The following is a 26074-nucleotide window of genomic DNA, read 5'->3' as shown; positions in this document are numbered from 1 at the left end:
GGAAATCCGATTGTCATCCATCCGAGGCTCTCGGCGAACAATGTGTGCACCAGGCGCTAACTAAGCCCTCGCTCCCTGACCACAGGAATCCGCTTGGAGTTTGTCAAAGGCATCAAGGACGTGACGGTGAAGGAGCGCGAAACAGCCGAGTTCAGCGTGGAGCTCTCGCACGAAAACATCCCTGTGGTTTGGTTCAAGAACGACGTGCGACTTCACCCCGGAAAGGCGGTCCACATGACAGACCGCGGCGCGGTCCACACGCTGACCTTCAGGAAGGTTGCCCTCGACGACACGGCCATGATCAAGGTGGAGGCGGCCGACAAGAGCGTCAGCGCCATGCTCACCGTCATCGGTCAGTACTTGGCGCCATCTTCTCGTTTCTTTTTGGTGGTCGAGACCGGCGCGGTCGTCAAGTTTCTTGAGTGGTCAACTGAGGCGGACTGCCCCGCAATTATCGTGCGTTTTCAATACGGGCGCCTCGCTGATGTCAACCGCGTGTCGGTCGGCGCGGCAAACGACGGCGCCATGTGAGGCAACGTCGGCCCACCGGCACATGAGCCCACCTTCTTCTTGTCGCGCTCGTGTCAAGTGCCTTGAACGCTCGCCTGAAAAAGGGGAGCCGGCAGACGGCCCAAGTCGTCAGGTCAGCCGTCAAGGAATTCTCCAAATGTCAATCACGGACAATCCACAGTGGTATCCGCTCACACAACGACAACGACGGCGACGACGACGACGCAGATGAGCCGCGGGGCGTCCGCAACTTGTTGAAATGTGCCGCGCTCCTCTCTCACGTTGAGAGGGAAGAGCCTCGCGTGCCGGTTGCCCTTCCGGGTCTCAAAGACCGTCGGATGTTGTCAAAGTCTCGCTTCAAGCTGCTATCACTGCCAGTTCAATCGCACGTTGCCCGGCCAAGTGTTCAACCACACCGCGTCCTTCCGTCTCACAAACGTTAGCGAGCTCGATGCCGTCGGTTGGCACAGATGTCATGGCACTCCTCTGAAGCGATGAACTCGGGAATGCCAAAGGGGCGGTCGGGAGTCCAGGTGTAGCGAAGAAGCTTTGCTGGCGAGCGTGGTTTGCGTCCATCCCAACTTGCAAAACGTGCTCTTCCCTCAGAGGGCGACCCGTACTTCACTAGCAAGCTGCAGAACCGCACGGCGGTGGAGAAGGACCAAGTGAAGCTGGTGTGCGAACTGAGCAAGGCGTCGGCGGACGTCAAATGGTTCCACAACGACAAGGAGCTCGCGCCCTCCAAGAACGTCAGCATCGGCGTCGACGGCACAAAGCGAATCCTGGTGATCCGCAAGGCTGAGATGAGCAACGCCGGAGAATATGCTTGCGACTGCGGCTCCGACGCGACACGCGCACTTCTCAACGTTGAAGGTAAGAGGAAATCCACCGCGTTGGCCCTTAATGGCGGCCTGCCGGCCCCCGAGCAACGTGTGCAACGGGACTCGTCTCCATGCCACCCAAAAGGCCTGAGGGTCAATTCGGCCCGGGTGACATGTTGGTTTGTTGTTGTTGTTGTATCAAATTGGAGTTGTCCCCGCCAAATCTTTTGCACCCATTTGGCCCCCACGGGAATACGTGGCTTCCGCCCTCAGCCCCAACGTGGCTACGGCAACGACTGACAAACTCCGTCTGAAAAGCAATTTAGTGTGGAGGAGTCATTCACCCGAGGAATCGCGCACCCGACCCTTGTGTGACGTTCCTCCAAGCCTTTGCGTGTCATAAGTCTCATTAAGGGGAAGGATGTTAGCTCAACGCTAACCGTTCAAGTCCGATTGTGAGCATTGAGCTGACGGATAGACGCTAAGAATGTTCGCCTTGTGCTAACCGTACTCATGAGCTTGTGAGCGTTGAGGTCACAGATATGTGCTGAGAATGTTAGCCTTGAGCTAACAGTACATGTCAGATGGTTAGCATTGAGCTAACAGAAAGATGCTCATGATGTTAGCTTTCAGCTCACGTCAACCAAGGTGAGCAGTGAGGCGACATGTCAATTCTCTGAAATGTCAACGATCATGTGCATGCTAGGAATGTTAGCCGTGAGCCCGTGTAGATTGTTAGCGTTGAGCTAACGGTATGTATTCGCGGTGAGATCGTGGGTGCTTGCCCCACTTTTTAGAAGATTCCCCATTTGACTTTGTTGTGCTTCCCAGGCAAATGTTGAGCGGCGTCTTTTTAAATCCCCGCTGACATTGACGCTGTTCTGGATCTGCCGGTTGTCCTCCAGAGCGCGACATCAAGGTGGTGCGTCCGCTGTACAGTGTCGAGGTCACCGAGACGGAGACGGCCAAGTTTGAGACGGAGATTTCCGAAGACGATGTCCCGGGACACTGGAAGCTGAAAGGAGAAGCCTTGCAGCAGTCAGCCGTGAGCGCTCGCCTTTTGATGACGTTCACAAATTCGGTTCAAAGGAAGCGAAAAGCCGCTTTTGCTTGATTGCAGTTCTTGAAAACGCACCAAAATAGTAATAAGAAGAATGATAAAAATCCACGATATCGCTTTGTGTGTGTGTGCGCGAGCGCGTGTGTTGTCAACCCCTCGACACACACAGGCCGATGACTGCAATAACTTTGACATCTTCTCCACGCGACTTTCGTGGCACTATTTGCAGACGTTGGGAAAGCAAATGTTGACGTGAATTGCTCTTCCTCAATCGACGACCGTATCCGCACAAAGTTTGAAATTCTTTCATCAATTCAAAAGAGATTGTTTCGGATCTTGTTGCGTTGCCTGAAGAAATCAAGAAAAGAAAAAGAAAAAAACACTGTTTGTCTGTCGTCCGCCAGGATGTGGAAATCAAGGCGGAGGGCCCCAAACATCTCCTCATCCTCTACAACGTACGCATGGACATGGCGGGAGGAGTGGAGTTCTCAGCGGGTAACGCCAGATCAAACGCTCAGCTGCGAGTGAAAGGTGAGCGCGGCAGTCACGGCGGGCGGGCGGCGCGTTATCTGAAGTGATTGGACGATAAGCCGCGCCCCCGCTCTCCTCAGCTCGAGTCATACGCCTCCTGCGGCCGCTGAAGGACATGACGGTGACGGCCGGGGAGACGGCCGCCTTCCGGTGCGAGCTGTCCTACGAGGGCATTGACGTCGACTGGTTCCTGGCGGGGAACAAGATGGAGGCCGGCGAGCGGGTAGGACCTCACGGCTATTATTTCGGGGGGTTTGTTTGTTTGTTTGTTTTCCCCATTCCTTTTTTTTTGTCACCCGACGCGGTGTCAAAAGTGTTTCCGTGTGCGCCCAAGTTTTAAAATAGCCTCATCTCAGACTGGCCCTCGAGGCTCCCTCCCTAATATGGAGCTTCAGCCGCTTAGAGGTCAAAAGCCTTTTGCGCAGTTTGCCTCATCCACTCAAAGCTCGCTTGTGACATTGCGGGCGCGTTTACAAGATTCTGGGAAATGAAGGAAGACTTGAGGTCTCAAATAAGTTTGAAATGAAGGCCAGTGCGGGGCAGGATTAACTTGACGGCGAAAGCCAAACGCTTCTCTGCAGAGGGTGAAAACGTACGGACGAGGCACGCCGAATCTTTCTTCTTTATTTCGAGCCTTCGTGTGACTTGGTCAGGGGAAGTCCCAGAGTCGATCTCCCCCTTGGCGAGTGCGCATCACCCGCGGGCATGTGGAACTTCCCACCATGAAACGGCAGATTTGCGTGACGCGGGTGAGTCCAAAGTCCGCAAAGTAGTACGTGACCCGAGGAAGGATTCCATCAAGTTGGCCGATACTGTTGAAGCGAGCACCTCAAGGTGCACTCCTCTGAAGATGGGAGCTTCCCCGGAGGAATTGGCTGCATCCAACCAAGAAGCCAAGTTGCCCTCGAAAAGTGTCGAGATGGTCAGCAAAGCTTCTTTTTCCGTCCCAACAGCCCCCCGGGTGATAGTGTATCTCTTGTAACACGTGTGCACCACTCCTGTCTTGAAGTGCTCCTCCCTGCTCCACACACGCAAACGCACAGTTCAAATTTCTCGGAGGAAATGTGTCGCCCCTCGCCTTTTGTCGCACTTTAGTCGTCTGGAACGAGTCAATCTCCTCGTTTTTTGGTGGTCTGGCCTTCAAGCCAGATGGCTGTTTGCATCAGAGCCGTCACGGCCGCCATCTTGCGGTCGGGTGATCGGATTTTAATTTTTTTATTTTTAATTGTCCGAAGGTCCGTCCGGTACGTCGGCAAACATGAAACGCCCGTGACTCTCATTGTTGGCTTCCTGCAGGTGAAGATTCAAAGAGACGGCCGAATTCACGCTCTGACGGTCGGGGATGTGAAGCTGTCGGAGGCGGGCCAAGTCAGACTGACCGCCAAGGATTTCCAGACTCGGGCGCAGCTCGTTGTCAGAGGTGAGCTCCCGGCGCCGGGCTCCGCCGTCCTCTTTGCGCACCGCACTCACGTTTGGCGCGTGCCCGCAGAGCCTCCGGTGGCGTTCACCAAGCCGCTGGAGGACCAGACGGTGGAGGAGGAGGCCACCGCCACGCTGGAGTGCGAGGTGTCCAGAGAGAACGCGCTCGTTCAGTGGTTCAAGGAGGGACAGGAGATCCACAAGACCAAGAAATACGACACGATCGTCGACGGTCGAAAGAGGGCCTTGGCCATCCACGACTGCAACCTGGAGGACATCAAGACGTACACGTGCGACGCCAAGGACTCCAAGACTTCTTGCTTCCTTGACGTTATACGTAAGAGCCCTTGTGCAATTTCCAGACGAGAGTGCGTCGCTCGCGCTCCGTGATGCCACCTTCCAGTTAGAACCGGATGCCGCGCGGCGACTCCTGGTCTTCGGGCTCACCGCGGACCAGTGTTTCAAGACACCATTCATCCGGACATTCACGTTGTCCGCCTTGTGCGCAGTTTAGGCGAAACCGCACCGTTGAGCCTAATTATGTGGCCCTGTGAGACACGGGGTGGTGGGCGGGGTAGGGTGGGGTGGTCAGTTACCGCTCTCGCTTGTAGAAATTGTCGAGGTGTGAAAAACACAATCGGAATCAAGAACATGTCATGAGTAAACGAGTGAACATAGTCCATCAATTCCCATTCCGAGGACAAAATCCCCGCCGGCGGTTCGGGAGCAAAAGCTTGGGCTGTCGTTTGTGTCGTTTATTGATGTATTTCTTTGCCATCAGCACCTCACGTGGAGTTCATCCAGCCTCTGCGAGATGTTGAGGTCCTCGAAAAAGAATCTGCCAGGTTTGAATGCAAAGTTTCCCGAGAGTCGGCCAAGGTTTGTATCTTCGTGCAAAGTGTGCCGTCCCGATCGCGGCTTTCGCGCAGGCTGAGCGACATTTGCCCGATGGCGATCCCTCAGGTTTGCTGGCTCAAGGACGGCTGCGAGATCAGAAAAGGGAAGAAGTACGAGATCTTGGCCGACGGGCTTCAGAGGATCCTGATCGTCCACAAGTCCGCCATGGATGACGAGGCGGAATATGAGTGCGACGCTCGCACGTCAAAGAGCTCCGGCATGCTGACTGTCATCGGTGAGGCTTCCCGACCCTTTGATGGCCTCTGTTCGAAGAGGATATAGAAAAAAAAGGGACTTTGTTGTCAGACCGTTCGTCACCTGAATTTCTCAGGGTCCTTGGACGCCCCGAGTGATTGTTTGTCGCTGAGACTCATTCTTCATCAGGGTTCGGGATCAGAATTTACACCCTGCTGTAAATCTTGTAAAGATGAGCGCATACGTGTACATTGTTGTACACAGACGCAAGTCATCTCAACGGTGCCCGCAAGTCTATCGCTCGTCAAATAAGTCACGTCCCGATGTGTAATGTTACTTGTAAGGAAAATGAAAATGACATTTTTGTTTCACAATGTGGCACCAAAATCGATATTTGCCAGTCACTTGCTCAAAGTCAAGGTTTTTGAGGAACAAGAGTCTGTCAGCTTTCGGCCCCAATTTGAGTGAGGTCAGGGCACACCCGAGACCGCTGACTCTGGGCGCCACCATGTACGGCCTCTCGTGACATTCTCAAAGACTGACTGCGTCCTCATCCCCAATGATATGTTTTGTTTTTTGAACAGAGGAGGCCGCCAAGTTCACCAAGAACCTGTCCAATGTGGAAGGCACGGAGACAGACAGCGTGAAGTTGATCTGCGAGGTGTCCAAGCCTGGGGCAGAGGTGACCTGGTACCAAGGAGACAGAGAGTTGCCGGAGGGCGGCCGCTATGAGCAGATCGCGGACGGACGCAAAAGGATCCTGATCATCCAAGACTTGAGGATGGAGGATGCCGGCGAATACAACTGCCGACTGAGCCCCAGCGTCAGGACGGCTGCCGTCCTGAAACTGAATGGTACAAATGCGCGCCGTGCCGGGAACTAGCTCAGAGGTGGCCGAGAGAGCCGCATCGGTCAACTTCTGCTTTTATTTCCAGAACTCGAAGCCGACTTCATCGCCAAACCGCAAAACCAGGAAGTAGTGGAAGGGGAGAAGGCTCAGTTTGTCTGCTCGGTTTCCAAAGAAACCTATGAGGTGAAATGGTTCAGAGGGGAGCAGGAGGTGGAAAGCGGGGACAAATACGAGATTGTCAGCGAAGGAAAGAGACGAGCTCTCGTGGTGAAAAACTGCGAGCTGAAGGACGAGGGAGGTTACGTGGTCCTCATCGGCAGCCTCCGAGCCTCCGCAGATCTGCTCGTGATCGGTGAGACTCACTCGGTTCCCTCCTGCGTTGCATCATCCCTGACTCCTTGAATCACGGTCTGCACCCAATTGCAGAAAAACTGAGGATCGTCACACCCATCAGAGACACGGAAGTCAAAGAGGGAAGCGAGATTGTCTTCAACTGCGAGACGAACATGGAGGGAGTGAAGGCCAAGTGGCTGAAGAATCAGGAGACCCTATTTGAGAGCAGCAAGTACATGGTGGCTCAGAGAGACGCCGTCTTCTCCCTGCGGATCTTGGACGCCCGCACGGCCGACGAGGCCGACTACACCGTCGGCCTGACCAATCACAGAGGAGAGCACGCCACGTGCTCAGCCCGCGCTAAAGTTACCGGTAAAAGATCAAACTCGCACAGACGCGCCAAACGCTAAGCGCAGAGCGGAAATCGTTAGTCCTGAAATGTAAAATAGAAAATCCGTTCCATCTGCAGAGGAGGAGCTAAAGTTCCTGGCACCCATCGAGGACATCGAAACTCAGGAAAAGAAGACAATCAGTTTTGTGTGCAAGGTGAACCGACCAAAGTCGACCGTGAGGTGGCTGAAGGACGGCCAGGAGGTGGAGCTCAGCAAGCGCCTTGTCTACCGAAGCGAAGGTCTCAACCACAGGCTGACCATCAAGGACTGCGTCATGGAGGACGAGGGCGAGTACTGCGCCGAGGTGGGAGAAGACAAGTGTGCCGCCGAACTGATCGTCAGCGAGGCGCCGACAGACTTCACGGCACAACTCAAAGACCAGACCGTCACCGAGTTTGAGGATGCGCAGTTCAACTGCAAGTTGTCCAAAGAGAAGGCCGCCGTCAAGTGGTACAGGAACGGCCGGGAGATCCGAGAAGGGCCGAGGTACCCCGCCACAAATGACTCGTTGCTTTCTGAGAAAAGCGCTCGTTCGAGCACGCTTATGGGCGCCTGCGTGTCCCTCCAGGTATATCGTAGAGAGAGAAGGTAAGATGTGCAGACTGGTCGTCAAGGGATGCAGACCAGACGACGAATGTGAATACGCCTGTGGCGTGGAAGAGAAGAGGACCAGAGCGAGACTATTTGTCGAAGGTACGTTTTGTTTGATTCCACGCCCCTACACACCTGCCCGGCGCCTCAGGTCTGTGGACCAGACATTATTAGAAGTACCAAGAACTAAACTGAGGCAAAACAAAACCTCTCCTCTCACATGAACACTTTTCAGACAGTAATTCATGCCTTTGTCACATCCCGGCTCGATTCCTGCAATGCCCTTTACTTTGGAGCCAGCCAGTCCTCCATTAAGCGCCTTCAGCTGGTCCAGAATGCCGCTGCTCACCTCTTGACTGGTACTCGTAAGAGGGAGCACATAACTCCTACTCCGGCATCCCTTCACTGGCTCCCCATTCATTTTAGAGTTATTTTCAAGATCCTCCTCTTTGTTTTCAAATCTCTGAATAATCTGGCGCCACCTTACCTCTCTGAGCTCATCCGCCCCTACACACCTGCCTGGCGCCTCAGGTCTGTGGACCAGACATTATTAGAAGTACCAAGAACTAAACTGAGGCTCCGAGGGGATCGAGCCTTTTCTGTTGCTGGTCCCTCTCTCTGGAATGACCTCCCAATGAACATTCGGCAAGCCTCCTCGCTGCCCATCTTCAAAACCCTCCTCAAAACTCACTTGTATTCTTTGGCATTCGACTCAGCATGACTTTGAATTGTTCTTGTTTTTCTACCGCCTTTATTACCGATTTGTCTTACTGTTTATTGTGCATGTTAAATTGCTCCATGTACAACACTTTGTATGCAGCGATGGCTGTTTGAAAGTGCTCTATAAATACTGTTGACTTGACTTGTTTCATTCATTGCCCCCCCAAAATTGCAGCTTCCTTGTGAAATCCTTCTCAAGTGACACGTTTGCTCCAACAGAAATCCCCGTGGAGATCATCAGACCGCCCCAGGACACTTTGGGAGCCCCTGGCTCGGACGTGGTGTTTGAGGCGGAGCTCAACAAGGACAGAGTGGAGGTGAAATGGATGAGAAACAACATGATCATCGTCCAGGGGGACAAGTACCAGATGATCAGCGAGGGGAAAGTTCACAGATTGCAGGTGTGTGAGGTCCGACCTCGAGACCAGGGCGACTACAGGATTGTCGCCAAAGACAAAGATGCTCGAGCTAAGTTGGAGCTGGCGGGTGAGTAGCACGACACCGCTGCGATGGACTCTGCAATCGCCCATGCAGCAAGGTAAAGAGAAAAACAATGAAACTTGGTCTGTTTTTGTCAGCTCCTCCAACAATCAAAACCACAGACCAGAACCTGGTAACGGATGCCGGGAAGCCCTTTGTCATTACGGTACCCTACGACGCCTACCCTCGGGCAGACGTAGAGTGGTTGTTCGACGGCGTCAGTCTACCTGTCCAGAACGTTGACAACTCGGTGGACAAGACGGCGTACCGCCTTAAGAGTCCCAGCAAAGAAGACCGGGGCAAGTACAAGGTGGTGATCAAGAACAAGCATGGCGAGGGGGAGGCTCTCATTAACCTGGACGTGATCGGTGAGCTCCAATGGATTCGTTGACGGCTCGACTCCTTTGGCGTTACCGCGCTGGCGTTTTGACATTCAACATGTACTCGGCAGATGTGCCCGGACCCGTCAAGAACCTGAGGGTGACCGACACCATTGACGGCGAAGTCAGTTTGGCCTGGGAGGAGCCCGACAGCGACGGCGGGAGCAAAATCACATCGTATCACGTCGAGAGGCGTGATGCGAAGCGGAAGACCTGGACAGTGGCAACGGACCGCGCCGACGCGCCCGAGTATTGTGTAAGTGGCCTCCAAAAGGACTGCTGGTACCTGTTCAGAGTCTGCGCCAGAAATCGTGTTGGGAGCGGACCCCACGTTGTCACTGATGACGCCGTTCAGGCCAAGAATAAATTTGGTGAGCGAGCGGGCACGTGCTCGAGCGTCGCATTTCAAAACGAAAACCTCACCGGAGCGGTCGTCTTCCGTCAGATGTTCCCGACGCGCCGGAGAATGTGGCTGTCGGCGCGGTGAACCGATTTGGTGCCACCGTCATCTGGGAGCCTCCTACGTTTGATGGCGGCTCAGAGATCACCGGCTACGTGATCGAGCTCCGCGACAGGACTTCCGTAAAGTGGGAGGCGTGCGCGCTCTGCGGGGCCAGTGAGCGCTCGGCCAATCTCAATGACGTGGTCGAGAACAAAGAGTACATCTTCAGAGTGCGAGCGGAGAACAAGGCCGGCGTCGGCAAGCCCAGCGCCGCCACCAAACCCGTCAAGATCATGGATCCCATCGGTGGGTGACGTTTGACCGCCGATGGCCAGCCGTCTCTCGCCAAGTCGCGCAAATCTCACTTGCCCGGAACCCGCATGTGTTGCAGAGAGGCCCGGCCCGCCCCTCAACCTGAACTTCCATCACCAAACCAAGGACGCCGTCACGCTCGCCTGGGAGCCCCCTGCCAGCAACGGTGGCAGCAGGATCACCGGCTACATCATTGAGATGTGCGAGGAGGGCACGGACAAGTGGCGCCGCTTCAACGCCAGACTGTGTGCGGACCTCTCCTACCGGGTAGGCAGCTCCTCTTGTCAACCCGTTTGTCTCGTTTCCATTTCGAATCTCAGCAAAGTGACTCTTTTTGAAGTGAGATTTAAAAAACATCGAACAAACTTTTTTTTTTTAGGTGTCTGGACTGAAACATGGTTCCAAGTACCTCTACAGAGTTTGTGCCGAGAATGCCGCCGGTATCTCAGATCCGGCCGAGCAACTGGGCCCGCTTCTTGCCGACGATCCTCACGGTACGAAAACTCGGGCCAAAAAGGTTCTGCTTCAATTTGGGCTGCTCATTGACGTGGGTATATTTTGCTCGTCTCCTGGCAGTGGGTCCGACGCTCGACCTGAGCGCCTTCAGGGATGGCTTGGAAGTCATTGTCCCTCGCCCTCTCACCATCACGGTCCCCATCACCGGATACCCAACCCCCACTCCCACGTGGACATTTGAAGAGAAGGAGCTGACTTCGGCGGCCGAGCGTGTCTCTCTGGTGACGAGACCCTCGTACACCGAGCTCAAAGTTGCGCCAAGCGTTCGTCCGGACAAAGGGACCTACGCCCTACAGCTGGAAAACGATACATCCTCTGTCTCTGGAGAGATTGATGTCAACGTTATCGGTATGGAATTGTTTTGGGTTTGTCTATGGCAAGCAGTTATGGCCGACTGCCAATGCGTGCGCGGTACTGTGGTCGGCTTTTAATTCTCATTGAATTTCCCAGCATGCCCCAGTGCTCCCAAAGACTTCAAGGTGGCCGAGGTGACAAGGCACCATGTCCACCTGATGTGGGAGGCTCCTGAGCACGATGGAGGAAGTCCTGTCACGCACTATCAGATCGAGAAGAGAGAAGTGTCTCGGAAGACCTGGGCCAAGGTACGCAAGTGTACCTCGTATTTCACGGGCACAGTGGGCTCCGCTCCGTTTGCAAAATCCGGTACGCGACGACTGTCGGTGACGGACGGTAACGCGGCGACCTTTCTCTTTCTGTTGTCGTTGGCGTCGCGTGGCAGGTGGCCACAGGAGTCCTCGACCTTGAGCATACAGTGACGGACGTCGTCGAAGGCAAGGAGTACCTGTTCAGTGTTGCCGCCTGCAATAAATGTGGCCCGGGCGAGCCATCCTACATCGCCGAGCCCGTCAACGTGTCTTCTCCGGCCAGTGAGTGACGAACCCGGCCGAGTGCGCCGAGGGGCGTATTCTCCCAACGTGCTTACGTACGAAAAGGCGCGCTGCCGCGCACTTTTTGGGGGCTGTGCGCTTGCTGCCAGCGACTTTGAAGCGTCACTCGGGCACCCTGGTGAAATGCCCGCGCTCTGGCTGGCGCCAACTTGAAACGAGGGCATTCCCGGGGCCAGTATTTTCCCAGAGACTTAAGCCTTAAGACTTCACCTTTTTTCTTCCTGGAGGTTCCATGAAGGTCTAGCGCCTCTTGAAGGTCAAACATCAGATTGCACATTTTGAGTCTTTTCACAGCCGCTGACTGTCAAACGTTAGACGTGGGCAGTTTGTGCTGACGCGCGGACAAGGAGTCGGGGGTGGCTTGGGGGTTGGGCACCAATATACCCTCACCGACCGTGTCCCTACTACATTACAATGACGGACAAACATTGATAGTAGTGCATATTTTTGGCTCAAAAACTCCATGATTCGGAAATTAGGACCACCCCCAGACTTCACCCAATCACGGCTCTTTGGTGGTTTGGCCACATTACATTACACACGGTGCGTGTGTGCGTGCCAAAACCTGAGTCAGAAGGATCGCCACACTTTGGAAGTGCACATCAAAGGCGCAAAAGAAATCGAGTTCAGCACAGCCGGAGAATATGCCTTGAAAAACAAAACAAAAAATAAACAAAAGAGCACCCTGATGAGTTTCTAAAACCTCGCTTCAGCTGCACCTGATCCTCCCGAGAATCTGAAGTGGCGCGACAAGAGCAGCAAGGGCATCTTTCTGTCTTGGGAGCCTCCAAAGTACGACGGTGGCTCCCAGGTCAAAGGTTATGTGGTGGATAAATGTCAACGTGGGACCGACAAGTGGGAACCCTGCTCGGATCCTATTCAAGAGCTGAAGTAGGTCTTGACATGCTTTCAGGGCTTATTTTGAAGTAAGTGTGTGTGTGTGTGTGTGCTCCGACTTGCCACGTCTCATTTGATCTTTGTGCTACTAGGTTTCAGGTGACTGGTCTGACCGAGGGACAGTGGTATGCCTACAGAGTCCGTGCCGTCAACAAACTAGGAGCCAGTAGACCATGCAGGGCGACTGACGAGATCCAGGCTGTCGATGCTAAAGGTGGGCCTGAGCGGAGCCCAACTACTCATCTCCGGATCATCTCCGGATCAGCTTGAATATTGCTGACGCTGACTCTCTGAAAATAACCCAACAGAACCTCCAGAGATTCAGCTGGATGTGAAGTTGTTGGCCGGTATCACCGCCAGGGCTGGCAGCACAATCGAACTTCCTGCCGACGTCAAAGGGAAGCCGGATCCCCGCGTCAAGTGGACTAAGGCCGACCTGGTCCTGCAGGCTGAAGACCGCGTTGCGATCGACACACAGCCAGGACACTCCAAGTTGTCTATCGCCCACACGACCAGAGGCGACAGCGCCACCTACATCATTGAAGCCGTCAACACCTGCGGACGTGCGACCGCTACCGTCGACGTCAACATTCTCGGTGCGTATTACTCCCGTCGTAGCGACCCCGACGTAAACGAGTACATAAGTCATAGCTGTCGGCTCGCTTCAGATTGGCTTTGAGCTTCACGTTGGATATAGAGCAGTCATCCATCCATTATCGCCACGAGGGCCTCAGGCGTGATGGGGCCTATCCCAGCTGTCTTTGGGCAGTAGGCGGGCTACACCTTCAACTGGTCGATGGCCAACCGCAAGGCACACATGGACGAACAACCACGTGTCGCACTGTCAATTCACAAATGCGTGCGGATGAGCAGAAACGAGTGTTCCTGAAATGTTGCTTGACCTCAGTTTGCGTTGTCGGTCCTGTTCAGATAAACCCGGCCCACCGGCTGCCTTTGACATCTCCGAAATCACCAATGAGTCTTGCCTCTTGGCCTGGAACCCTCCGCGAGATGACGGTGGCTCGCCCGTGACCAACTACATCGTGGAGAGTCGCAAGACCGACGAGGAGAAATGGACCAAGCTGTCGACCACGGTTAAATACACCACCTTCAAGGCCTGCAAGCTCACCGCTCTGATGGAGTACATCTTCAGGATCAGTGCCGAAAACCAGTATGGTGTGGGAGAACCTGCCGAGCACACACCGATTGTTGCAAAGTATTCATTTGGTGAGACTGAAGTTTCTATTTGAAGTTTATATTATTTCTATTTGAAGGACTCCTTCACTCATTCCAACGTGTGTGCCTTTTCAGATCCTCCGGCCCCTCCATCCAGAGTCACTCCCTCCGACATAGCCAAGGATGCCGTGACTCTCAACTGGCTTGAGCCAGACGAGGACGGCGGTAGTCCCATTACTGGTTATTGGGTCGAGAGGTTTGATCCCGACGCTGATAAATGGGTCAGATGCAACAAGCTGCCCATCAAAGACACCAGCTTCAGGTTGCTAAACATTTCACTTGCTTGTTGAGAGTTGTTTTTTTTTTTTTTTAAACTTTGTGGCATATTTGACAACAGAGTGAAAGGACTGCAGACGAAGAAGAAGTACCGATTCAGGGTCCTGGCTGAAAATCTGGCTGGAACTGGAAAACCAAGCACAGAAACAGATCCAGTCTTCGTTAAAGACCCCATTGGTGTGCTCGAGTGCACGAAGCTCCGCAGAGTCCAAACAGAGACCCAAATGAATTGCAAATCAACTCTTGTCTTCCCCAGATCCTCCATGGGCTCCTGGCAAACCCGTGATCCGTGACATTGGCAAGACCTCTGCCGTGCTGGCGTGGACCAGGCCCGAGCACGACGGCGGCGCTAAGATTGACGCGTACGTCATTGAGTTGCAGAAAAGCGGCAGCGATGAGTGGATCCGCATCGCCGAGGACATTGCTCAGACCGAACACCAGGTGCGGGGCTTGATGGAGAAGCAGGAGTACGCCTTCCGGATCAAGGCTGTCAATAAAGCCGGCGAGAGCGAACCCAGCGAGCCCTCCGACTCTGTCGTCTGCAAGGAGAGACTCTGTAAGTGGCGCATAGAAGAGACAACGGGGTTGAATGTTTGGTTTCTCCGAAACATGCCGCCATCTCCAGTTGTGCGCTTATAAGGCTGATTCATCCCAAAATATGGAACAAGGGCAAGTTCCCTTCATGCTTCTGTCGGCTGTTTGCCACAAAAGAGGCATGTTTTGCATTCCTTGCGGCACCTGTCCTGCCTCAACAACATTGCGGTGTTTGCTTTGGGGGATTTTTGTCCTTAGAATGAACCAACTCAGCTGTTGAGAGCCGAAGAACCGTGTTGAACTATTGACAGTCTTGAATACACAGCCCAATCTGGGGCCCGTTTGAGGATTTCACGAGGTCAATGAATTTTTTTCAAAAGCTCAACCTCAGAATTCCTTCTGTTTCCACGTGACAGACCCTCCATCTGCACCTCAGTGGCTGGACGTGGCCAACATCACCAAGATCAACGCCGATCTGAAATGGCAGGCACCCAGCAGCGACGGAGGCTCAGCCATCACCAACTATGTGGTGGAGAAGAGAGACGTGCGGCGGAAAGCTTGGCAGACCGTGGATACCACCGTCAAAGAGCTCAAATACACAGTGACCCCGCTCAACGAAGGCTCCTTGTATGTGTTCCGCGTGGCTGCTGAAAACGCTGTAGGCCTGGGCGAATTCTGCGAGTTGGAGGATGCCGTGCTGGCTAAAGACACTTTCAGTAAGTTCTGAGGGAGCTCGTGTTAGAGCCAATTTGACATCAAAACGTGTGCCTTACAACCACACACTAATGCCGGCGGAATTTCTCTTTAGCCACTCCAGGACCTCCTTACGCTCTGACCGTCGTGGAGGTCACCAAGAGACATGTGGAGCTGAAATGGGAAGCTCCGAAAAGCCACGGCGGACGACCCATCACCAGGTAAGATCGGAGACCCGCCGTTTGAAGTGATGCCTGCGGTGGGGGGTCTGGGGGGGGGGTTCAGAAAATGGCCCTGAAGTGAAGGTAAAAGCTTGTCATCTTGGTGTGACTGTTGCTCGTAACACCGCAGGTATGTGATAGAGAAGAAGGACAAACTGGGAACTCGTTGGTTGAAGTGCTGCAAGACTCTGGACAAACAAACTCAATTCACGGTGACCGATGTGGACGAGGGCTCAGAGGTCCAGTTCCAAGTGCGCGCGGAAAACGAGGCAGGGGTTGGAGAACCCAGCGAACCCACCGAGATCCTTTCCATCGAGGACCCTACCAGTGAGTCTGCATTTGTGGTCAACTTCCTCAGTTTGGCAACACAAGTGACGGGGGCCGGATAATGTCGTAAAACCCCCGGCGGTCTGTATCTTCAGGTGCGCCGTACCCTCCCTCGGGGGTGACTGTCCCAGATAGCAGCCGGGAGCACATCACCGTTGCGTGGAAGCCGCCGGTCAAGGATGGCGGCTCCCCAATCATCGGTTACCACGTAGAGGTGGCCGAGGCTCGTCCAGAGCTGAAATGGCTACGGGTCAACAGCAGACCAATCAAAGACCTCAAGTTTAAAATAGATGATGGAATCAAACCAGAGAAGAAGTACGTCATCAGGGTCCGTGCCGTGAATGCCATCGGCGTAGGCGACCCCTCTGAGATCTCCGACAAGGTTTTTACCAAGGATCCAGACTGTAAGTATCAGCAGAGCTGTTGAGGACAATACGATTGCGCACTACCAGATTGCGTACTGAAATTGCTACTGCGCCCGGTGACCCATTGTCAAGGTGCCCCAACTATGGAGTTGGAGACAAAGGATGTGGTGGTGATCGAGGGAGAGAAGCTGCACCTGAACGTTCCCTACAAGGCCATCCCCACGCCGCAGATGGTGTGGCGGAAGGACGCGGGGGAATGTAAGAATGGAGAGCGGCTCTCCATGAAGGTGGAGATGAACAGCGCTCACCTGGAATTGCTTCGGTGCACACGTTCCGACGCCGGCGTCTACGCTATCGCCCTCGAAAACAGCCTGGGGACCGCCAGTGGAAACATCAATGTCAAAGTCATTGGTATGTTGCTTTCACCATGGCAATTCATAGCGACCCATAGCGATGCATTTTATTTCGAGCTTCTTGCAACGTATTTGAATCTACAAATGAGGACAAATCAAGCAAAAATGGGATAAAACACAAGAACTCAACGCAACTCAACAGTATTTCTCGAGCACTTTAAGACAACCACGCTAAAGTACATGGAGCAAATAGCATATGCACAACAGTAAACAATAGAGGAATGGCAAAGACAGTAGAAAGCACAAAACAGTCAAACTAAAAAGTCATGCTCAGTCAAAAGCCAAAGAATACAAATAAGTTGTGAGACGAGTTTTAAAGATAGGCAGCGAGGGGGCTTGCCCAATGTTCAGTGGGAGCTCATTCCAAAGCAGGGACCAGCAACGGAAAAGGCTCGATGCCCTCTGAGCCTTCGCTTAGTACTGGGTACCTCTAATAATGACTGACCCGCAGACCTGAGGCACCGACTAGGCAGGGGCGGGGGAGCTCAGAGAGGGAAGGTGGAGCGAGGCCATTTCCAGATTTGTAAACAATTGGATCTTCAAAAGAACTCTAAAATGTCTACGGAGCCAGTAAAGTAAGGTCCTTCCTCTACCACTTATCCGGGGTCGGGCCGCGGGGCAACAGCCTGAGCAGGAAAGCCCAGACTTCCCTCTCCCCGGCCAATTCTTCCAGCTCTTCCCGGGGATCCCGAGGTGTTACCAGGCCAGCCGGGGCCACGGTCTCTCCAGCGTTTGTCCCGGGTGGTCCCCACAGGTCCTGCTGGTGGGACGTGTGCGGAACACCTCACCGGGGAAGCGTCCAAGAGAGACGTCCAAGACACAAGAGGCAAATTCATATGAATCAGAAGCGGTCATTACCACACCAATTACAATCGGGATGTCTTTTGAGTCACAATTTGAATGCGGTGAGAGAGTCTGAATTTCTAATGTGAGGCGGGCAAGGCTCTCAACAACTTCTGACGAGACGGCGCTAAGAAGTAGTTGAACAGACGAAAAGGGATGGGTCCGTTAATGCGGAGGAGGATGTTGAGATACTCGGGTGTCAGGACGCTCATGGCTTTGAAACAGAGGTTCAGTATGAATCTGAGTGGCACTATCGTTTGTGGAGAGGGATGACCTTCAATGGCAGATTACTCTGGAGAGACACGAACCTTTCCCTGTTGGAAAACCATGCACCTGCCCCTTTGTGATCTCGTGCAGGGCTCCCGGGTCGGTGCAAAGACATCAGCTCCGGCAATGTCACAAAGGACTCCTGTGATGTCAGCTGGGTGGCACCCGACGATGACGGAGGGACACCGATTCTTAGTTACACGCTGGAACGTCGCGAAGCCTCCAAAAAGACTTACATGCCCGTCACGTCAGGAGAGCATGTCCTCGGCCGCACGGTCAAAGACTTGCATGTTAACTGTGAGTACTACTTCCGGGTGAAAGCCGTCAACAAGGTGGGCGCCGGAGCCTATCTGGAGTTGAGAACCCCTGTCATCATCGAGGAGATCAAGCGTGAGTCCACCTCTGGGCCGTCGACATGGCCAGTGATGAATGCGCAAAATAGACTGAAGGCGTCATCCCCTTTACAGAGAAACCAGACCCACCCATCCAAGTGGAGGCCCAGGAGCCAACGTCCAAATCCATCACCATCACTTGGAAAGCACCCGATTACGACGGCGGTTGCCCCATTCAAGGTTACGTTGTGGAGAGGATGGAGAAGGACGGCGAGCGCTACGAGCGGGTCACCCCCAGCCTGGTTCTCGGTTTCTCCCATGTCGTGACGGGTCTAAAGGAGGGCAAGGAATATCAGTTCAGGGTCCGAGCCGAGAACGCCGCCGGAATCAGCGGACCGTCTCGAAGCACCCAACCCATCCGAGCTGCTGACCCCGTCGGTATGACAGACCGTTTCGCAAACAGTTGCACTTGAACTGGATGTCAAACGTTGGTGCGGCGCCATTGGATCCCTGAGTTCTGTAACAGCTTAATGTTTAGTGATGACTGTTGCAGACTTGAATTTGACAAAAGACCTTGACATTCCTTTGCGCTTTTTCAGAAAAACCTACGGTCACCCTACACGCCCGTGTGCAGTCTGGGTTGTGCATTAAGAAGGGCGGAGAGATTCGCATCGATGCCAACATCTCGGGCTCCCCTTACCCCAAGGTCACCTGGATGAGGAACAATGAGGACGTCACCAAAGAGCCAACCAAGAAGGTCGTCCCATTGGTGAAGAAGAAGACCAAAGCCAAGGTTGGTTTGGTGACGGCAGTGAATGACGCTTCAGGCACCGTCTGTGGTGTGTGTGTATCTATATATAAAGGTATTGGTGTTTGGCATTATTTTTTTTTTCTCCCAGGCTTTTGGCCCCCCAGAAGAGTTTGTGACGCCACTGCGCGAGCGCCTCGGTTTGGATCAGACAAAGAAGGGTCACTCCACTTTGATGATACGAGAGGCCATCCGGGCGGACCACGGCATCTTCACCATCCAGGTTGAGAACACTCACGGCCTTGCCACCGCCTCTTGTGTCGTTAACGTCCTGGGTAAGTTTCGCCGCTGACGAGTCAGAGCGGTAGATGGCATCCCGAAAACACAATAAAATCAAAAGGGGTTTTGAGATGTCATTCGCCGCACTGACCCAGCAGAATTGAAAAGGGTCACCTTTGAAGATTTTGCTGCAATCACTGGAATCTTTTGTGCTGCAGACAAACCCGGGCCCCCCATCAACTTCAACTTTGATGACATCAGGAACACCTCAGCGGTGTGCAACTGGGAGCCTCCTGAGGATGACGGCGGCAGTGAGATCCTGAACTACGTCGTGGAGAAAAAAGACAACAAGAGCGACGACATCGGCTGGATCACCATTACCTCCACCTTGAAGGGCACCAGCTTCCCCGCCACCAAGCTGATCGAAGGGAAGGAGTACATCTTCAAAGTTAGCGCCGAGAACAAATTTGGATGTGGACCGCCTTTGGTCTCCGAACCGCTGGTGGCCAAGAACCCGTTTGGTGAGTGCGTTTTGAAATGACAACCACAGGTTTTGATCGATGTTTTGCATTCGTCCCATCTTCTCTCGGGGTAGCTTCGATACATTTGGACACAAAATCCAAACTCCAAACCTTGTGATATATCCAGTCAGGGCATCGCTCCAACAAAAGACCATTCGGCACGCGTCTTGATGGGAAAGAAGCGGGGTTGTAATCTCTGCCTCCGCACTTCTCCTTGCATGACGTGTTGAGGCGCAAAGTCGGAAAGTCGAGATATTGAAGGGATTATAATTGCTGGGGGAGAGCAAAATCTTGCCCTGTGTGCTGATGATCTTCCTTTGACTGGAACTGAACCGACACAGACGTTACGCGCAATAATAGAGATACTTGAAGAATGCGGAACTTTTTCAGACTCCAAAAATAATGTGAACCACATTCGGGTATTCACTCAAAACTGTGACTGATAGGCCAGTGGCAGAATTTGAAACGCTAATCTATCGCCGACTGCGAGCCAGCGTCAACACTTAAGAAGTGAGCGATGTGTTTTGCTCTCTCTGTACGGGTCACAAGCCTCGCTGCGGTGGTGAGAATGAGGTCGAGCCGTCTAATGCGCTTTTGAGGGAGTCCCGTATGACTTAGGCACGCCTTTCCCCATCAGATCCTCCCGACGCACCCAACACCCCGAGAGTTCACGAAGTGACGGCAAGCTCGGCCCACCTCTCCTGGCACGAGCCAAAGGACAATGGCAGTCCCATTTTGGGCTACTGGATTGAGAGGAAAGAAGTGAATAGCAAACACTGGACTCGCGTCAACCGCGTTCTCCTCAACTCTCTGGAAGTGAAAGCGAGCGGCCTGCTGGAGGGACTCACCTACATCTTCAGGGTGTGTGCCGAGAACCTGGCTGGGCCCGGACCTTTCAGCGAGCCCACGGACCGCATTGTTGCAATGGACGCCATCCGTAAGTCACCCCGCCGTGGAAGTAGCGGGCACCCGCGACTCACCCCATTGCGGATTGTTGAGTGCTCCTATTTGTGAAGCCAAACGGCATTGAGGTGCCAAAAAATATTCAGTGTTTAACGATGCTTACAAAAACATCGTTTTACGTTTGCGGTGCAAAAACGAGCACAAAATTGGAAACAAGCCCTTATAAGAATTAAAACCACATTCGAGACCTTTGGTCGATATCAATCTTGTATTTGTGAAGACCTGCACGGTAAGAACCTGTCTGTGTTTGCCACACCGCCACTTCAGTGCCTCCTGGTCCTCCGACACCGTGGATCGTAGATACCGGCAAAGACTCGGTCATCGTGTCCTGGAAGCCGCCTTTGTACAATGGAGGAGGGGACATCTTGGGCTACCACGTTGAGAAGGTTACCGTCTCGATGTTACATTGTTTTTCACGAAGCTGCCATATGACACACGACAGTGATTGGAAAAGATTCTGGGTGGTCCCCGACATGTGAGCCATTCAGGGCAAAATCCCTCTTCCTATGACAACAGGTGGTGGCCGGGGAGAAGGACTGGACTCGCAGCACGGAGTTCAGGTGCAAGGAGCTGACCTACACCGTCATAGGTCTGACCGAAGGAACCGATTACTACATTCGAGTCATCGCCGTCAACGATGCGGGTCCTGGAGCCCCAGGAGTCACAGACCCCGTCACCGTCAAGGAGCCTCAAGGTACAATCAAAAGGCACAGCTGGTGCATACTGGTGGCAAGTCTCTCCTTGTCATCTTCAAAAATCATGTTCTCATCTTCTGCGGCCTTCAGAACCTCCGGCTGTGGACTTCGACATCTCCGTCAAGAATGGCGTCATGATCAAGGCCGGCGAGTCGCTGAAGCTTCCCGCCGTGGTGATTGGCCGACCACAGCCTGAGGTCAAGTGGGCCAAAGATGATGCTGAAATTGACAAGGGGAGAATGATTGTGGAGACGGATGGCAAGAATAGCAGTCTATTCATCAAGAAGGCAGTCAGGAAGGATCATGGCAAATACCAGATTTCAGGCACCAACAGCAGTGGGACTAAGGCTGCCGAAACCAAAGTTGACGTCATGGGTCAGTGTCATTCATTTGACGGGAAATTTCGTGCTATTTTTTTTATTTATTTATTTATTTATTTATTTATTTATAATCTGATTTTCCCAATTACTGAATGTATCCGCATCATTTGCGTCGATTGCTTACAATTTGAATTTTGTTTTGTTTTCTTTTGTTTGTTTTTTTGTCATGCAGACGTCCCGGGGCCTGTGGTAGACTTGAAGACTGTGACGGTGACCAAGAAGAACATCACCCTCACCTGGGCCGATCCACTCGACAACGGCGGCAGCGACATCATTGGCTACGAGGTCCAGAGAAAGGATGCCAAGATGAAGCTCTTCCGCCAGCCCATTGAGGTGGCGTCCTGCAAATGCGACGTCCACGGACTGCTGGCGGGCGAGGAGTATGATTTTCGGGTCATTGCCCGAAACAAGTATGGTGACGGAGCCCCGGCAGATCTCGGGCCCATTTTAGCTCAAGATCCCAAAGGTGCTGGCAACTTTTCGACACTGAAGCAAATTGAACATCTTGCACCAGTTGTGCGCTTCGGACAAACTCATCCTCTGACATTTCCCTGCAGGTACACCGTCTGCTCCCGAGAAGCTGCACTATACCGATAGAAGCAAGAACACCATCGCGCTGGCCTGGCAGCCGCCGCGCAGCGACGGCGGCAGCCCCATCATCGGCTACTATGTGGAGAAGATGAGATCTGACGGCAATGAGTTCGAGGTGGCCAACCGCAAGATCTTTACCAAGTGCTCCGGTGTCATTGAGAACTTGTCGGAGAACCAGGAGTATGAGTTCCGCGTCAAAGCTGTGAATGAGGTTGGGGATGGCGCTCCATCTAAGCCCATCACAGCCAAGATTCAGGATGATGAAAGTATGTCAGCAAAGCAATTGTCAAATGTCTCGACAACTATAACAGAAGCACCGCTATGATGAATTGAAAGTCTCACCTTTGGAATTCACAGTTGCACCAGTTATCACGATCCTGAAGTACTTCAAGAGTAACTCGATCATTGTGAAGAAAGGCTCCGCCGTCGACATTCCAGCTGAGGTTAAGGGACTGCCTCTTCCGAGAATCAAGTGGGTGAAGGACGATGAGGTGATAGACATATGCGACAAAGAGAAGATGACAGTGGAAACCGAGGAGGTCAGGAGCGCATTCTTTCTTTTTGAAGGGGACATTATTTCTTGTACACCTCCTTGATTGACCGGAGCATTCTCTAATGTTCCCGAATGAGGGGGCATTGCCTGACACTGGATGTGGTTTGCTGACTTTTCACTTACCAGGTGAATCGCACAACATTGAGGACAACCATTTCCATGCCACAAACCATCAGGCAGGACAAAGGCAATTACAAACTTCTAGCTGAAAACAGTTACGGCAAAGCTCAGCACATCATCCGTGTAGAAGTCCTTGGTATGAAGACTTTTAGAGGCAGGGACTCCTTGACGGCGAGTGTCACTTGTCTAACCTGACGTCCTTTGCTCTCAGACCGCCCTCTTCCGCCGAAGAACATTGTGGTTTCCGACATCAAGGTGGACTCCTGCTACCTGACCTGGGATGCCCCGGAAGACAACGGGGGCAGCGAGATCACCAACTATACGGTCGAACGCAGGGATGCCAGCAAGAAGAAATCGGACTTTGAGGCAGTGACCTCCAACCTCATTGATCGTCGCTATGGGGTGAGTGCAGACGCACGCACGCTTACCTGACGGGAGACCGAGTGCGGCAATGTGACCTCTTCTATTGGACGTAGACAGACAGTCTGGCCTTTGTCCACTCAGGTCTACAAACTGAATGTGGACGGTCACTACCAGTTCAGAATCAGGGCGGAGAACAAATACGGCGTCAGTGACGGCTGTGACTCTGAGAAGGTAGAACTGAAGGATCCGTTTGGACTCCCCGGACCACCGCGAAACCCCAGGATCATTGCTGCCACATCAAACACAATGACTCTGACCTGGGATCCTCCGCTGGACAACGGTGGCTCCACCATACAAGGCTACTGGCTCGAGAAGAGGGAACGCGGAGCTGTGTACTGGGGGCGTGTCAACCGGTGCCCGGTCACCAAACCGGCCGTGAAAGCTCTGCAATACACCGTTCTCAAGCTCATCGAAGGAACAGAATACCAGTTCAGGGTGGCGGCAACCAATGCTGCGGGGGTCGGACCTCCCAGCGAGTCCACAGAGTGCCGCTTCGCTGTGGACCCATGCAGTGAGTCTGGATCTTTCTATGTCTCATTTGGTGATTTGGAAAAAGTGCTGCACGGCTAGGTGTTCTTTATGCAACACTGAAATCTTGATATTTTCTGTCCGTTAGGTCCTCCTACTGCACCCGGATCCCCTGAGGTCAAAGACAAGAGTAAGAACAGCGTAACACTTGCCTGGAGACCTCCAGACAGGGACGGTGGCAGCCCTGTCAAGGGTTACGTCATTGAGGTGCACGAGGAAGGGTCCCCTGATTGGAGAAGGGTGAATCCTGCCGACAAACTCCACCCATCCACTGAGATGACCATCCCCGACCTGAAGGAGGGCAAGAAGTGCAAGTTCAGGATCTACGCTGTGAATGCTGCAGGCAATTCTGAGCCTGCCAGGACTGGAGACGTCCTTGTCCAGGACATCCTAGGTAAGAGTTGTGACGCGTGTTTGTCCAATTTGATCAGCATACAAAGCTGTTTCAATCCTTCCTTGTCTCTGTCTTCTAGTTGAGCCGACGGTGTCTTTGGATGTGAGTGCTCACGACCTGCTGAACTGCAGGGCTGGAACCACCATCAGGATCCCCGTCACAATCAGTGGGCGTCCAGTGCCTCGAGTAGCCTGGACCTTCGACGGAACAGCCGAGACCGAGACGAAAAATGAACTTCATACGCTTCCTCTCGACTCAGAGGTGAAGTGACACAGATGATGGTGTGGGCTGCACGTTGTCCACCGGAGCAAGCTTTCCTGAACACGGGGCATATCAGAAGCATGTGGCATTGTCGGAGATTTTTATTTATTGACTTGATTGTTCACCTTAGGTTCACTCCACCGACACGAGCTCCTTGGTCATCATTCCTGTGAGCAAAATGAACCATGCTGGCCGCTACATCATCAATGCGGAAAGCCCAGCCGGACACAAAGTAGTCAAAGTGCGAGTCAACGTCCTCGGTGCGTAATACACGTGCCTCAATTCATACTCACTTTTTTTCACGGACAAAACCGGATTGAGAAGGTAAAACCCCACCAAACGTCATTTTTCAATGGGACCATCAGATCTTCCGGGACCTCCTCGAGACCTGAATGTGAGCGACGTGACCAGAGGTACTTGTCGACTCACCTGGAAACCTCCAGAGAATGACGGAGGGGAGAGAGTGAAGAGCTACTTTATCGAGAAGAAGACTGTAGTGGGAAAAGCCTGGACAAAGGTGAAGCGCATCTTATTTGATACTGTGTTATGAACAAAATTGTATGGTTCACTCAAAGGACTGATGCACCTCAATGCCGAATCTAACGGCGTCTTGAATAACCCACAACAAAAGGGGCGGGGGGGACAAAACAAAACAAAACAAGGACACAATGCCAAGTGAAGTTTCTCTCCCCCCTCATCTCATCCACTCAGGTGAATGCATCCTGTGCTGCGCAGTCTCTGGTGGTTCCAGACCTGATTGAAGGTCAGGAATACCTGTTCCGCGTTCGTGCCGAGAATCGATTTGGTTTTGGGCCCTATGTGGCGACCGCCGAGGGAACCACAGCCAGAGATCCTATCCGTATGTCAGCGTTCTGCTTAAGCCTGTGCTGTGCTTTGGAGACTTGCACCTGAGTCGCGTCTGCGCTTTCAGATCCACCGGATCCTCCGACCAGGCTTAAAATCGAGAGCGTGAGGAAGGGTACAGTGACCCTCACGTGGAAGGTTCCCAGAAACGATGGTGGATCACCTGTCACTCACTATAGCGTTGACCTACTCTGCTGGGATGCCAGCGGCAGCCAGAAAGAGTCCTGGAGGAGGTAAATCTTCGTCTTGAACCCCAATACAGCTGTCTGTTGGCCACATGGAAGGTCCGATTTTAAACTCTCAATACTGACTACAGGTGTAACAGGAGGGACATTGACGTCACAAGCTTTAAGGTGGAGGACCTGACAGAGGGTGATGAATATGAGTTCAGAGTGGTCGCTTACAACCAGGCTGGAGCCAGCCGACCGTCTTCCACTGCTGGGCCCGTGCTCATTCAGGACCAGACCCGTAAGAATTGAAGAGATGGAAAAGTTCATTTTCATTTCCGGTTGAGTATGAAGTTGACAAGGACACAAATTCCGCTGTTTTTAATAATCTGTGACATTGCACCACACCTCCAGGTGCTCCAGCCATCGAGCTGAAGGAGTTCATGGAGGCCGAGCAAGGCAGTGACATCAGTATTGTGGCCAGGATACGTGGCTGCCCGTTCCCCACTCTCACGTGGTACAAGGCCCCGCCCCACAAGTCCGACAGCAAGGTGGAGGTCTGCTACGACGAACATATCAACAAGATGGTGTCTGACGACAGCTGCACGCTGCTGATACAGCAGGGCAAACGCCCCGATACTGGCCTTTACACGCTTGTGGCCTCCAACAGCCTTGGCAAAGCATCCAAGGAGATGAGGCTCAACGTGCTGGGTAAGCTCGAGTCTTACTCTACAATTTTTGACCACCTTCTATGACTCGTTGTCAACCCTAAACACTTGTCGTTGCCCAGTTTCGTGACCACATAGAGTGTTATGAAATGTCGTTT

The 26074-nt window shown here is 53.1% G+C and overlaps 1 protein-coding gene across 3 annotated transcripts in view; it reads left to right on the top strand.

Moving 5' to 3' along the window:
• The window catches only part of LOC127611436 (titin-like), a 125113-nt gene that overhangs the window by 38823 nt on the left and 60216 nt on the right, over positions 1 to 26074 (top strand). For 2 of the 3 annotated variants that reach the window (XM_052081959.1, XM_052081958.1), the window contains exons 64-121: positions 86 to 352; positions 1117 to 1383; positions 2237 to 2376; positions 2796 to 2922; positions 3003 to 3145; positions 4219 to 4342; positions 4412 to 4678; positions 5123 to 5220; positions 5305 to 5473; positions 6018 to 6287; positions 6369 to 6635; positions 6710 to 6988; positions 7086 to 7494; positions 7577 to 7701; positions 8539 to 8805; positions 8898 to 9167; positions 9251 to 9550; positions 9625 to 9927; positions 10013 to 10200; positions 10313 to 10427; positions 10510 to 10797; positions 10900 to 11051; positions 11189 to 11336; positions 12071 to 12248; positions 12347 to 12468; positions 12563 to 12850; positions 13185 to 13481; positions 13566 to 13752; positions 13828 to 13943; positions 14023 to 14322; positions 14717 to 15016; positions 15109 to 15214; positions 15345 to 15541; positions 15637 to 15945; positions 16039 to 16317; positions 17520 to 17819; positions 17897 to 18199; positions 18361 to 18554; positions 18661 to 18844; positions 19007 to 19309; positions 19947 to 20246; positions 20540 to 20658; positions 20789 to 20966; positions 21058 to 21342; positions 21520 to 21813; positions 21905 to 22204; positions 22296 to 22477; positions 22618 to 22747; positions 22823 to 23013; positions 23116 to 23545; positions 23651 to 23956; positions 24036 to 24217; positions 24348 to 24477; positions 24583 to 24734; positions 24929 to 25076; positions 25149 to 25314; positions 25398 to 25549; positions 25663 to 25959. In XM_052081959.1, the coding sequence (XP_051937919.1) occupies positions 86 to 352; positions 1117 to 1383; positions 2237 to 2376; positions 2796 to 2922; positions 3003 to 3145; positions 4219 to 4342; positions 4412 to 4678; positions 5123 to 5220; positions 5305 to 5473; positions 6018 to 6287; positions 6369 to 6635; positions 6710 to 6988; positions 7086 to 7494; positions 7577 to 7701; positions 8539 to 8805; positions 8898 to 9167; positions 9251 to 9550; positions 9625 to 9927; positions 10013 to 10200; positions 10313 to 10427; positions 10510 to 10797; positions 10900 to 11051; positions 11189 to 11336; positions 12071 to 12248; positions 12347 to 12468; positions 12563 to 12850; positions 13185 to 13481; positions 13566 to 13752; positions 13828 to 13943; positions 14023 to 14322; positions 14717 to 15016; positions 15109 to 15214; positions 15345 to 15541; positions 15637 to 15945; positions 16039 to 16317; positions 17520 to 17819; positions 17897 to 18199; positions 18361 to 18554; positions 18661 to 18844; positions 19007 to 19309; positions 19947 to 20246; positions 20540 to 20658; positions 20789 to 20966; positions 21058 to 21342; positions 21520 to 21813; positions 21905 to 22204; positions 22296 to 22477; positions 22618 to 22747; positions 22823 to 23013; positions 23116 to 23545; positions 23651 to 23956; positions 24036 to 24217; positions 24348 to 24477; positions 24583 to 24734; positions 24929 to 25076; positions 25149 to 25314; positions 25398 to 25549; positions 25663 to 25959 (12888 nt within the window). The remainder of the gene's footprint in view (positions 1 to 85; positions 353 to 1116; positions 1384 to 2236; positions 2377 to 2795; positions 2923 to 3002; positions 3146 to 4218; positions 4343 to 4411; positions 4679 to 5122; positions 5221 to 5304; positions 5474 to 6017; positions 6288 to 6368; positions 6636 to 6709; positions 6989 to 7085; positions 7495 to 7576; positions 7702 to 8538; positions 8806 to 8897; positions 9168 to 9250; positions 9551 to 9624; positions 9928 to 10012; positions 10201 to 10312; positions 10428 to 10509; positions 10798 to 10899; positions 11052 to 11188; positions 11337 to 12070; positions 12249 to 12346; positions 12469 to 12562; positions 12851 to 13184; positions 13482 to 13565; positions 13753 to 13827; positions 13944 to 14022; positions 14323 to 14716; positions 15017 to 15108; positions 15215 to 15344; positions 15542 to 15636; positions 15946 to 16038; positions 16318 to 17519; positions 17820 to 17896; positions 18200 to 18360; positions 18555 to 18660; positions 18845 to 19006; positions 19310 to 19946; positions 20247 to 20539; positions 20659 to 20788; positions 20967 to 21057; positions 21343 to 21519; positions 21814 to 21904; positions 22205 to 22295; positions 22478 to 22617; positions 22748 to 22822; positions 23014 to 23115; positions 23546 to 23650; positions 23957 to 24035; positions 24218 to 24347; positions 24478 to 24582; positions 24735 to 24928; positions 25077 to 25148; positions 25315 to 25397; positions 25550 to 25662; positions 25960 to 26074) is intronic. The other variant, XM_052081960.1, reaches the window with a different exon arrangement.

Source organism: Hippocampus zosterae, chromosome 12 (assembly GCF_025434085.1).
Source record: "Hippocampus zosterae strain Florida chromosome 12, ASM2543408v3, whole genome shotgun sequence".
NCBI classification, from domain to species: domain Eukaryota; kingdom Metazoa; phylum Chordata; class Actinopteri; order Syngnathiformes; family Syngnathidae; genus Hippocampus; species Hippocampus zosterae.
This window is presented reverse-complemented; position numbering and strand designations above follow the sequence as displayed.